The sequence below is a fragment of the Salvia splendens genome, chromosome 16 (assembly GCF_004379255.2).
Source record: "Salvia splendens isolate huo1 chromosome 16, SspV2, whole genome shotgun sequence".
NCBI classification, from domain to species: Eukaryota; Viridiplantae; Streptophyta; class Magnoliopsida; order Lamiales; family Lamiaceae; genus Salvia; species Salvia splendens.
The window spans coordinates 7,944,462-7,957,078 of NC_056047.1; the positions used below are offsets into that span (position 1 = coordinate 7,944,462).

Genomic DNA, 12,617 nt, shown 5'->3' on the forward strand with positions numbered 1-12,617 from the left:
CATTTCCCCTCTCTTTAATTTTTTTTTCATTTAAATCTAGACAATATAGTCGTTTCTCGTGACATTCTTGCTAGATTCTTGGAAATTTACAACACTACTATTTTCGGAAAATTATTGATTTATTCCCAAAATTCTGGTTTACATAATTAAATAATCCATCCCGCGTCAAATAAATCATTCAACAAATACCTATAAAAACCTCCTCACAAACACCATATAATAACAACAAAAATAATCAAAATTCTTTGAATATAAAATATTCATATTTCGTCTATTTCATTACGATGAAATCATGCACAACATATTGCAAGAGAGTTTTCAACTCATTCGACCAGGACAGAGATGGCAAGATAACTCCCTCGCAGCGGCAGAGCTGCCTAGCGATGATGGGCGGCGGGCTGTCGGCCGAGGAGGCGGAGATGGTGGCTCAGCCTCTCCTCTCCGGTGGGCTGGTAGGGCTGGCCGAGTTTGCCAGTTTAGTGGAGGGCGACGACGAAGAGGAGAAGAAGAGGGAAGACTTGAGAAAGGCGTTTGAGATGTATAAGAATGAAGGGGAAGAATGCATTACTCCAAGAAGCCTGAAAAATATGTTGGGGAGATTGGAGTGTGGATGAGTGTGTTGTGATGATCAACAAACTTGATGTTAATGGAGATGGGGTGCTATGTTTCCAAGAATTTCAATTAATGATGATGATCAACTAGCATTTTGTAAATTTTTAATTTATTCTTTTAATCATAGGAAAAACTTATTACCGGTTGAGTTTTACTTTGTTTCTCATATATATCATATATGAATTCGAGTGATTTATAACTGAGTGATTTATTTGATTATGTATAGCCGTATAGGTCTTTATCAAAAACAAAGCCATAAAAATGGCTATACTCTCTCAAGGATGAACAGATTAACTACTGACTAAATTTTGAATGAATGTAAGTAGAGAGAAACTGAACATGCTCTATAGATTAAGATTGAGATTGAGATTGAGATTGAGATTGAGATTGAGATTGAGATATGAGATTGACTTTCAATATGAGAAAAAGGTTAAATTAAGAATCTAAACTCCAATTTCAGGCTGGGACTTTGAACTCAACAACTATGTTTTAATACAACATGAAAATGATGCCTATTGACCAAAGAGACCAGCAGTGCCCAGTTCTCCTTGTTGCAACTCTTTTCTCCGTTGCTCTTCCAATGGGTCGGGACTCTTCATTACTCTTCGCATACGCCTAAAATCACATTCCAAAGCATGGAACTGAGTAAAATGCAAAAATTTTAAACTTCAAGCAAGTATTTACATGACGAGAATGCAAATACCTGTCTTGTGCATGGTGAGCAGGAAAAGTAGGCATAAACTCCTTTGACTTTGGAAGAGGAACTTCGCGGAACCATTCATGATTGAGAGCTTCTTCAGCACTGATACGCTGCACGGTTTTCACATTCATGTTAATATACCTATTCAATCTTCTGCGGAATAAATCCAAAAACTAATGTAATATAGGAAATACCTTATCAGGATCGTATGTCAGAAGCCTGTTCAAGAGGTCGAATCCAGTATCGGAGAGAACAGGTGACCCGGTGAAAGAAGTTGCTGGGAACTTCCTCCTTAATAGGTTATACCTGAAATAAATGTTAGTGGTTAGAAGCAACAGAAAATCTAAATCAAGAACGATGGAGGTATGAAGGCCAAACCAGAATCACTCAAAGCTGGAAGCCTGGGAAACAGTGGCAAAAGAAAAAAACACATAAATTTTTTGAGATCAACTACGTAAGAATTGAATAAACAAGATATCGACACTTACTGATGCTTGACGAAGTTCACCTTGACTCCCGGGAGTTTTGAAAACCCAGGCCAGATTGTCTCATTTGGAGTGCCGAGGATCCTGAATATCTGCAGTTTCACCCCAAAAATAATATAGTTAGACCTGATTGGATTGATTATCCAGCAGTTAAGAAAAGACAGCCATGAAACATGAAGATAGATTACCTTGTCCAGTTGCTCAACCTCTGTCTTCCCATTGAATAGTGGTTCCTTTGATAATAGCTCAGCCATAATACACCCAAGAGACCACATATCTATTGCCGTGGAATATAGTTTGGCTCCCAAAAGAAGTTCTGGCGCCCTGAAAATGAAGATATGATTTAGTTTTCTTATAGAATCAGACCTACAAGATAGTGACATGGAAAGCTAACCAAAAACAGAGCAACAAAACATAGTAGGCTAAACTGCCCCCCCCCCCCACTCCATGTTCAAATGGTGACATAAATCAATTGCATGAGATGAGTCTAACCTGTACCAAAGGGTGACTACCAAATGGGTATATGGTTTCAATGGACTGCCATACTGACGAGCTAGACCAAAGTCACAAATCTTCAACTCACCACGATTGTTTAAGAGCAAATTGGATGTCTTCAGATCCCGGTGAAGCACCCAGTTATCGTGGAGATACTTGACACCTTCTAAAAGCTGAATCATCAGACATTTAACTTCACTTTGACTAAAAGGTTGCTTCATAGTCTCCATCAATGCCTTAAGATCATGTTCCATGTACTCCATGACCATAAAAATGCTGTCAAGGTTGCTTCCCACAACCACTTCTTTCACATCCACAATCGAGGGGTAATCAAAAGATAGAAGAATGTTTATTTCCCGGAGTGACGTTAAGGGAAACCCTTCTCTCTCTTTCTCCATCTTCACCTTCTTCAAAGCAACAATTTCTCCAGTTTTCTTATCCCTGGCCCTAAACACGACCCCATAAGTACCTTCGTCTATCTTGTTGAGTCTCTCAAACTCATCAACACTTCTGCATCCTTGAAGCATATTTACACTCCTTTGTGGGGGTTGTGCTGGATCTGGTGTAATAGGAGAATCAGGATAGTCCTCAGACTCATTGATGCTAGCACCATCATGATTGTGATTATCATCAGCAACCATGTAGTCATTGTTGTCATCGTTTTCTTGGTAACTATCTCTACTGGAAGACCTAATGTGTTCCACCGACCCTGAGGACCTCCCCCTAGTCGTTTCAGAACCTTCTCTTCTGACCTGCCCGATTTCTGGACTTACAGATTTACTATGCTCCCTTGTATCACCTAACTCTGAACTGGACTTGCTCCTCTGTTTAGGCATCTTTTTATAGTCAGAAATCTCACCTTCGTCAGCTGGAGACTCAGCATCACTAGCCCAACGAGAAGATACTATGGTTCGTGCGGGTGGATAATCATCTTCATCTACTTCCCCCATTTCCACAATATTAACCCGCTGATCTCCTTCAGATTGCTGTGAATATGTTTCCGAAGGGACTTCAGCTGTTCCATATCTCAAGTCAACAATGGAAGATGATGCTTCTAAATTAACCCCACCATCATTAATCTCATCAACATCTGTGGCTGAAGCCTTCTCATTAGCACTAGGTTTAAGCTGAGGCAAGTCATGATGAGACTTAACCAATTCTGGCAATTCATTGATAGGATCAGTATCCAAAGTACTCCTACTTTTGATAGCTCTACTCGTCTCCCTATCATCTCTATCCCAAATAATAGGCGAGAACTTCCGCTTCCTGGTCTGGAGAGGAGATAACTGGCTAGAAGTTTCCATAGTTTTAGAATCAGTTTCTCTACTAGCTTGAGCTCCCGAATCAACTGCCTCATCAGACCCATCGCTATAAAGCTCCCCAGGCTCTCGATCCACAGCTAATACTGCGGGCTCACATTTCCTTGGTTCACCACCACTATTTCCAGAATCACTTCGACTGGAAGTGGAGTGGCATCCACCATTCATTTCTTTGGCATCCTTCTGTCTCAGCTTGCCCCTGGCTTCCCAGCCAGCTCGACCCCGGGCCAGTAGCTGAGCTCTTTCATAGTCCCGAGCTCCATTCCTAACCCGTTCAACATCCCCTCTTCTATACCCATTTTCCATCTTCGACATCTCAACTTCACTCTCGCGGCCCCTATATTCATTTTCTCTGTAACCACCACGTTTTCCAGCAGCCATAAATGTATAATTATTTGAATTCGTGGATAAATATCAAGTACCCAAACCCTAACCACCCAAACAAACTCCCCGAATATTATAGTTTTCTCAACAACAAGAACAAAACCTAAATCCCCAAATTCAATACACCAGCAAACAAATACAGAAAATTGAAAAACAAAATCAAGCAAAGCAACTATATTTCCTTTTTTTAAACCCAAAACTCAACACAAATCTGAAAAAACATGAAAAACCATACTACATACACCCAGCGAGAATTGCCGAACGAAACAGAAAGCCCTAGAAATACAAACGCTACGAATCTTCCTCAGTCCATCCACTCTCCACGTCCAAAATCAGAGACTTACCGATCAATTAATCGGAGAGAAGAACAGCAAGGCGAAGCTCAGGGCGGCGCTCGGTGAATTCTCTTGCGATGAGCTCTGGGGGCGGGAGGGAAACAGCCAATGTAGAAAGGAAAGGGTAGAGAGAGAGAGTGTGTAATTATTGCTTCTATTTTGATAATTAATTAATGTTTATTTGTGAGCGGTGGATCGACTGGGCTTCGGCTTTTTCTTTCAAATCTAGACCGCTCAAACAGCCCGCGCAATTTGTTGTGTTAAAAACAGCAATATACCTAAATTATACTCGAGATACCATATTTAAATTTGATTTACTAATAGACATCAAAATGTGTCTTTCCTAAGTTATGTTCGACTCCTAACAATATTTTGATTTGTAATGGCAATTTTAAGATTGCATATATAATAAGTCCCAATCCTAACATATATATATAGGCAGAGAGAGAGAGAGAGAGAGAGAGATTGGGTAAATAATAATGTTAGGGATAATCAAGTTCATAGTGTTAAAATAGAAAAATATGGAGTAGTATACATTGCATGAATTTAGTGTATATATATAGCTCGATGATCTTTCACAAAAGTGTGACAATAATAGTATACTATACATTTTGTTTCACATAATTCTTATATTAATGCATTCTAATTTAAGAGGTTCTTTAGTTGTATTATTTCCAAATTTAATAAAGTGTTTTTTAATTAAATTATTTTCTTTTCTTATACTCCATTTATTATGAAATTATTTCAGTTACAATATCAACTTAAGAATTAGTGGAAAAATGAAAAATTGTAAAATCATAATGAAACTTAGTCAAAAGTGTGACAATGATCATACTTTGAATAAATTGAATTGAGTGCATTAATGGTATTAAAATATGGAGTAATTTTTAAGTGGGTAACTTTTGTACATGTATATCCTACATATATCCACGAAGCTAACTTAATACTCATTTCGTCATGATGTGATTGTATTTCGAATTGCTGTGCCAGATTAAGTTTTTTCTTAAAAGATCTGATTAGTGAAATTGAAAAATTATTTATAATAAAGAAAATGGATAACTGCCTTAAAAGTCACAAACTTTTGCCAAATTTTAATTTTTCCCACGAACTATAAAATTAACGTATAATGTCACGAACTTTGTCGGGTTGCTGGCATCTCCCATTTTGACCCGACCCTATGGTTTCTGGATGAAAATTAGCTTACGTGGCAAGTCTGAAAGCTGACATGGTGATAGCTAAAAATTCATAAAACGACGTCGTTTTATACGGCTAAAACGATGTAGTTTTATGTATAAACCCATTGTGGGTGGTAAAAAAATTTCGGCTGAATGGGTGGCGCCGCCGTCGGAGAAGGTTGCAAAGAGGGTGGTGAGGGAGGGTGAAGCTTTGAGGGAGGGGAGATCGAGCAGGAGATTTTACAAAGAATTGGGTTTGATGAATCCCGCCTCGCCGCCCGAGCCACCTCTGCCACCGGCGGAGGAAGCTCCACTGTCGGAATTCGAAGAAAGTGAGAAACGGAGCCGGGAAAGAGCGCGGAAAAGGAAGATGGGTAGAAGACAGATTTATAAACGTGTGAAACACAGAAATCTCATCGCGACGCCACCACCACCATCACCACCTCCGCCGCCGGCACAGAAATGCAGTAAGAGTGAGAGAAGACGCAGCGACGTATTCAACAAAGTCTTCTTGAATTCTCTGTACAGCAAGAAGAAGAAGAAGAAGAAGAAGAAGAAGAGACAAAAAAAGCGTAGAGAATATGGATTCTCTCATCCACGAAGCTCCTCCGCCGCTGAGTTTCCGAATTCCGCCGCCGTCGTCACCTCCTCCACCGACTCCCTCGCTTCAGCAACAGTCGTCTTCCACACTCTGTTTTTATCCAATAAACCCATAATAAAAAGAACTATAACCGTCAAAGTGAAGATCCTCCCACCATCTCCACCTTTCCCTATTGCTTACGGTGGCGGTGGAGATTTGGGGGATTTGGGTTTGTAGAGAGAAAGTAGTTCAACTGATTCAGGTGATGGTGGAGTCGGTGCCGGGATCGGAGTCCCAGGGTTGCCGGTGGCGATAAGGAAGAGGAGGAAGAGAGTACACGTAGGGATGAGGAGTGGTGGAGGATGATAAGACACGTCATCTTAAAATTTGGCATCCACGTCACCCACTCAACACACACTTGGAAGCCACATCAGCTTAAAAAGACACATCAGTTGGATTCATAGTCGGAACACCCGTCATAGGAAAATGACAACCGATCGTAAAGTTCGTGACATTACACGTCAATTTTATAATTCGTGCGCAAAGTCAGAATTTGACAAAACTTTATGACTTTTAAGTCAGTTATCCCTAAAGAAAATAAATTTTACTGTAATTAATTTGGATTGTCGTTATGTTGAGAGTTCATAATCCAACAATTATCCTAAATATCTAAAAGGTACTCCACTATGCCGTGGTGGGATATTAATGGGCTCGAGTATGGCCCAAAATATAATGGGCCTTCATTATGCCGTGGTTGGATACCAATTGGGCCCAAAAAATAATGTGGATTCATAGTTCAACAATTGTTATAACGGCATCCACAATGGGACGGATGTCCCGGCGGACATCCCGACGGACTTCCCAAAAACACCTTCTGCCACGTCATAAGGACATCCCACTGCACTGCCACGTCATAAGGACATCCCACTACACAATGGCGGACATCCCTAAGGACATCCCGACGGACATCCACAAAAAACAATAAAAAAATCGGGACGTCCGCCGAGACGTCCGTCGTGTCAACGCAATGGCGGACGTCCCGGAAAGCCGCGGAACTCCGGTGTCCGCAGCGGACGTCCGTATCCGTATGCATGCTGCCTAATGGCGGACGTCCTTGCACGCCGGTCCGACAGGACATCCGTCATGGTGGATGCTCTAATAAATACCACATAAAACTTAGTATAATTATTGATTAACAAGTTTAATTACAAGTGAAAATTGGTTGCTACCAACCGCAAGAGAAGTTAAACGAGAAAGAAGAGGAAAGATGGCCAATTCTTCTTATATAATCTCGTTTCTCCGAAGTCTTCATCGCATTCTCATTGAGTTTAGCTTCTGCGGCTGCGCGTCTCTCCTCGGTTACTCTTCGTGTACCTGCTATTTTTTGATTGAACTTTTCTTTTGCACGACTTTTCAGCTGCTCTGCTTTAACCTATCATATGTAAACTCACAAATAAGAGACGAGACGTCCTACTAGTACTACCTCTGCTTTCCGATTCTCCACCTCGGCCTTCTTTTTCTGATGATTTTCCCATGCTTCAATCCTCATCTCTTCGCGTTTGTACCCATACACCAAGTCATAGAGGAGATTATCATGTTTCATCTTCTATAATATTATTGGACGTAATTTACAAATTCAAAACTATTAAAAATGATTATCAATAATCAATTGAAAAAGAGAAATAAAAACATGTGATGAAGATGAAGTAAAGGTAGAGGAGCAATCAATCACCTTGCCGTGTAGCCGCAGCCCGAGCTTCCAAGGGAGAATTGTCATCGACCTTCACGCCATTCCTCAAATGATCGGTCGAGCCAACCGGCTCTTCCATCCTCGGAGCCGGGCTAGGAGACTACTAACCCTAATAGGAGTGAGAGGGCTCTTTACTCCCAATTGGTGTCATCTCAGTCCCCTCAAACATATAGCCCTCACCATTGATTTAGGGCTACTCTCTCCTTTACTCCCTCCTGACTCATCACACTCAACATTCTTATACTTATCCCCTCCATCCCCCGCCCACTCCTTCTGTGACGCAGATGCGATCAAATGGCAGTCATCGGCGTTCGAGTTGCGGGGAGAGGAGAGGCCCTGGCTTGATTCCTCTCCCCTCTAGACAGATTGACAACCCACTTTTGAGCATCGTCCCATTTCGACGGCGTCGGCTTCCCCAACGAAGAGCGGTGGTGAGGCGACGGCCGGCTCACCGCTCCGCCGCCCTTCTTGATCATGCAACTGCTGCCACCTGCATTCTCCTCTATGGGGCAGCTCTTCACACATCCTTTATCCATCACATTTTTTTGCTCAATTCTTGACAAACACAACTTCAGAATTGAGAATGTAAGCACTAATTAAGCTATTTCACATCAATCAACTCAACAAAATCTCACAAACATAAAACCGAGAAAAAAGCCAATCAAGACCAAGTGTGCGTGTGTGAGAGAGAGAGACCTTAAAACCAACAAACTCTTGAAAATGGCAGTGTCAGAGTGAGTGAAATTCAGATCTAGACTAATGCAAAGAACTGCACTACTTATAACATGCATGCCATAAAAATTAGTGTATGTCAGTATGTGCGTGTGTGCAGAAGCAGCATAAGAATATGGGCAGCTCACAGCTGCAGTAAAATACAAATAATTGCAAATTATAAAATAGTGTCTAAACATATAGACACTGCAGCATTTTGTCACCTAAAACAGAAAAATTTACTCTGTGATTACATCCAAAAGGCATCAAACCTTGTATTGAAAAAAATAGATTATCTTTATTAACTTTGTCAACAAGCAAAAATGTAAAAAAAAAATACAATTTTCCAACCTTTGCTACTAAAAGAGTGATATAAAGGACTCAAATTATCGACTAAATAATTCAGAGATTAATCTGTTTCTAACACATACCAATCTGTGAAAATATTATATGGTGTAATAAGTCAAAAGAACAAGATTATTTTATCGAAAAATTACACTAAATTACCACTAAACAGAGCATCCAATGGAGAGACATGTGAGAGGAATATGGAAAATTAATTTTATTTATCAACTATAATCAAATTTTGGTTGAAAGTGATGTTATTTTACTGTTTTTTTGCACATGGCATGGATGGGCAAGAAACTGTGATGTTCCTTCTGCTGTAATATACTCCTATTACTTACTAAATACTAAATGAATAATGTTTCATCTTTGCAAAAATTACTATGTCTACATAAAATGCATACTTAAAAGTTAAAATGGCATCGCCTGGCTACTAATTTTTGCAGCAATCCCTGATCTTGCATATGATAGGAATAATTATCTTATTTTCCAATAATAAGAGCATCCACAGTGGGGCGCCCTAAAGCCCACCCTATGCACCGCCACGCAGCATTTTATCCTCCTGCCCTTCCACCTGCAGTGGGACGCCCTAAACATTTTCTTCTATTTGAATACTTAAATAACTACAAAAATTGGAAAAGACCTTCATTTCATTTATAAAATTAATACATTACAATACGGATTACAAAAAAAATACGCAAACTCAACAACGGCGGTTACGGGCCCACACTTCTTCAACCATATCGTTCATGAGCTGCGCATGGTCGTGTTGGTTGCGCATTGAGGCATATCTAGATAGAATCTCATTGAAGCCCGTCGGTAATCCTCGAGCAGGGGCTCGGTCGCTGAAGTAAGCATGCTAGATCCAGAGCCGATGCGAGAAATGTTCGTATGAAAAATAGAATGACAATCAAGGTTTAAATAGACAAATTTCGAATTTAAAAAAAACAAAAACGCGTTGCATCGTCCGCGCTTCGTCCGCGGACTAAGTGTAGGGCGCGGACGACGCATCGTCCGTCGTCCGCGGAACCACAGTGGCGGACGAATTTGAGTCTTAGCATCAAACATGAAAAAATGGCCCCTTTAGATATGCTAGAAATGGCAGCCAAAATCGACCAGCAAATGAAATGAATGTTCACTAAAATCTGACTTGTCGCCCCAAATTGCAGTCCAATAATTAAATGTATTATTATTGTGATTAATGCAGTGGGAAAAAAGAAAATCATGTATAGAAAAAGGTTGGACGCATCTTTTTGGCAAAAAAATCTTCAAGAAACCTGTGAATGCCTCCAAAATCTTGCAAGAATTTTGTGTTTGTTTTGTTTTTGGTTAATCCTATTGTGTATACCTAATTTTCAATGTTTTTCAAAAAATGATAGGATTCTTAGTTGGATAATGGGCTAAGTTAAAGTGATCGACCGCCTAGATATTCACATGTCGCCGGATTATGTCAACGGGAACATGAATTGGACTTTTGCAAAGTCGGGGGGTTAAAAGAAAAAAGCACAAATTTGTTAAGAAAAATGTTGAAATATGAGGATTCAAAACATGATAAGTTGTGTTGTTTTATTTGAGAGAGACGGAAAATGATACTAAAAAATGACCTGTTTTTTATATTAAAAAATATGATCCACAATGTGCTATTTTCAATCACTGGATTATGACATGCTATGTAACAATGGTAGCTTTCTCCCTACTGCTATTCACATTTCTTCATAAACTGGAAATCAAGAAAATGCACTTTTAAAACCTAATACTATAATCTTCATTCAGAGAAATAGCAGATGAGTCTGATGCACCATGCCTTTGTTGGTTGAGGCAGTGTCGTCATCTTGAAAGGGTTCCTAGCCCCTAGGGCTTGACCGGAAGAGATTGCATTCAAGAATCATCAAGCTCGGGTGCCAGAGTTGAAGAGGAAATGGCCTGTTGCTGCTGTCACCAGTCCCAGCATCGCACCAGCAACAACCTGCAGCAAAAAAAATATTGAAGGCATTATTGGATAGAATCTTCAAATTTAATGTTTTTTACTAGTAACTAACAATATCTACTATGCACATTTGCCAGCAAAGGTTGGATTTTTGTCATGGCAGTTTGTGAGATGTACCTATGATGAATGGATAGAAACAATGTGGTGTCTTGCATTGCTCAAAAGTGATGAGGAAGGAGTAGAGTCGAACCTGAGGAGGAGTGTGGCCAAGAAGCTCACGCAAGGGCCTGCTCTCAGCAAGAGGGTGTTCAGATGGAAGCTCGTATATAATTTGATTCAAAACCTAATGTTTCCCAAAAATACATACGTTTAATTTTAGAAAGGATGCGAAGACAGTGGAGACGAAGCTAGGAACAAACCTCTGCTTGGCGCCCAGCGTGCAATCTTACTCCAGTGGCGTCGTACATCACCTGCCACAGGCCTCACCACGTGAGAATACGTAAAAAACGATAAGTAAATTGATGCAAAGTAGTATAAGGTATGACAATAAGTACTAAGATTTGTGATATTAATTTATGCTGAATAAATATTTGTAGAAGGAAAAAAGATGACAAATGCACAATAATGGATCCTAAATCATACAGCATCATTAGTACTGATTAACAGAACAGAATAATGGTGTTTATGGGATTAAAGAAAAGTAGGGATCAAACTCATACCACAAGTGCCAAGATTAGTGCAAGGCCAAATTGTGATCCTCCAAAACCTTGTTGAAAACCGATGGCCACTGCCAGAGCAGCAACGGTAGCTGAATGAGACGAGGGCATGCCCCCGGAGCCAACAAGTTGCTTGAAATCCCAATTGTTTTCCTTATACCTGGAGGACTACTACGGTCGTAAGACTGTTATAGCTAGAACGTGTCGTAGGCTATGTGTCCGATCCTTCCTATTTCTAGCATCTTATTCATACACATTCATGCATATAATCACCCAATAATACAAGTGAAATTAGGGCACAATCTTATTCAGCAAATATGATCACTGAAAGCTCTAGACAGATAAGCACTAGTGTGCCACCCCCCTAAATTCAGGTATTAAACAAACAGTTTCAACGAATTCTGTAAATTTTAATTTGAATTAACATTTTCCCCCATATCATTTCCATTAGAATCAAATTCCTAATCATTTCCTTTAACATAAATTCAACAATTTATAAAAATAGATGCGGAGATTTGATCGGAAAACGCTAAGAAGAGCAATAAAATTGGGGAATGGGGAAGTATACCATGTGGAGAAAACCTTCAATAGCTGCGCAATCGCGAAGGCGAAAAGAGCTGATAACAATGGATAGTTGGAAAAAATCGAATTCGAAGGATACGACGGCTCCGTTCCTGTCGCCGTCGCAGTTGAATTTAATGATCCGCCTCCTTCGTCCATACTAAAATCTCCGTTTGCGTTGTATCAATCTTAATCTTCAAATCTGTTTTCTTCCGAATTGACGATCAGAGGATTTCTTGTTTGGAGAGGGAAGGAAATGTGAGATGGTCAGCGCTATGTCGCTAACATGTGACGGTCAACAAACAATTCTTTGCCATAATTTTGTTAGAGAGATAAACTTGCAATAATTAGATTTATGAAGATAAAACTAAAATAGAAAACTATGATTATTTCTCATGACTGGATGTAATATTTTACTTATACTCGTGTCGGATTTATTTGTACATTTATTTTTTTAAATATTATTTTCTTCAAATTCATGTCTAAAACAAGAGCTTATAATAGGAGTATACATTTATTTTT

General features: G+C 39.8%; 3 protein-coding genes across 5 annotated transcripts; 1 reads left to right on the plus strand and 2 right to left on the minus strand.

Annotated features, from left to right (window-relative positions):
• The first annotated feature begins 284 nt into the window (after positions 1-284).
• LOC121770126 (calcium-binding protein CML38-like) lies at positions 285-614 on the plus strand. Its single transcript, XM_042166919.1, has one exon. The coding sequence runs from the start codon at positions 285-287 to the stop codon at positions 612-614; it is 330 nt and encodes a 109-aa protein (XP_042022853.1).
• A 385-nt stretch (positions 615-999) lies between these two features.
• LOC121772200 (cyclin-dependent kinase G-2-like) lies at positions 1,000-4,489 on the minus strand. Of its 3 annotated transcripts, XM_042169207.1 has the most exons (7): positions 4,340-4,489; positions 2,290-3,963; positions 1,986-2,121; positions 1,801-1,889; positions 1,507-1,618; positions 1,316-1,422; positions 1,000-1,227 (listed from the first exon to the last, which is right to left on the minus strand). In XM_042169207.1, exons 2-7 carry the CDS (start codon positions 3,924-3,926, stop codon positions 1,125-1,127), a joined length of 2,184 nt encoding a protein of 727 aa, XP_042025141.1. In that variant the 5' UTR covers positions 3,927-3,963; positions 4,340-4,489; the 3' UTR covers positions 1,000-1,124. The 3 variants fall into 3 exon arrangements, 2 of the variants coding, with proteins under 2 accessions (XP_042025141.1, XP_042025140.1); XM_042169206.1 differs by having other exon boundaries at positions 2,290-4,479; XR_006044284.1 differs by lacking the exon at positions 1,000-1,227 and adding an exon at positions 1,691-1,713 and having other exon boundaries at positions 2,290-4,480.
• A 5,989-nt stretch (positions 4,490-10,478) lies between these two features.
• Positions 10,479-12,433, minus strand: LOC121769947 (uncharacterized membrane protein YuiD-like). The gene is made up of 5 exons (XM_042166728.1): positions 12,103-12,433; positions 11,538-11,694; positions 11,238-11,288; positions 11,069-11,161; positions 10,479-10,857 (listed from the first exon to the last, which is right to left on the minus strand). The coding sequence occupies exons 1-5, from the start codon at positions 12,252-12,254 to the stop codon at positions 10,780-10,782; spliced, it is 531 nt and encodes a 176-aa protein (XP_042022662.1). The 5' UTR covers positions 12,255-12,433; the 3' UTR covers positions 10,479-10,779.
• Between the last annotated feature and the right edge of the window lie 184 nt (positions 12,434-12,617).

Coding starts and splice junctions, on each gene's coding strand:
- LOC121769947 (XM_042166728.1), bottom strand. CDS start 12,254: ATGGACGAAGGAGGCGGATCATTAAATTCAACTGCGACGGCGACAGGA. Junction 11,695..12,102: donor TTGAAGGTTTTCTCCACATG/GTATACTTCCCC, acceptor GTAGTCCTCCAG/GTATAAGGAAAACAATTGGG. Junction 11,162..11,237: donor ACGCTGGGCGCCAAGCAGAG/GTTTGTTCCTAG, acceptor GGGAAACATTAG/GTTTTGAATCAAATTATATA.
- LOC121772200 (XM_042169206.1), bottom strand. CDS start 3,992: ATGGCTGCTGGAAAACGTGGTGGTTACAGAGAAAATGAATATAGGGGC. Junction 2,122..2,289: donor GTAGTCACCCTTTGGTACAG/GTTAGACTCATC, acceptor CTTCATTTTCAG/GGCGCCAGAACTTCTTTTGG. Junction 1,619..1,800: donor GTGAACTTCGTCAAGCATCA/GTAAGTGTCGAT, acceptor CATTTATTTCAG/GTATAACCTATTAAGGAGGA.
- LOC121770126 (XM_042166919.1), top strand. CDS start 285: ATGAAATCATGCACAACATATTGCAAGAGAGTTTTCAACTCATTCGAC.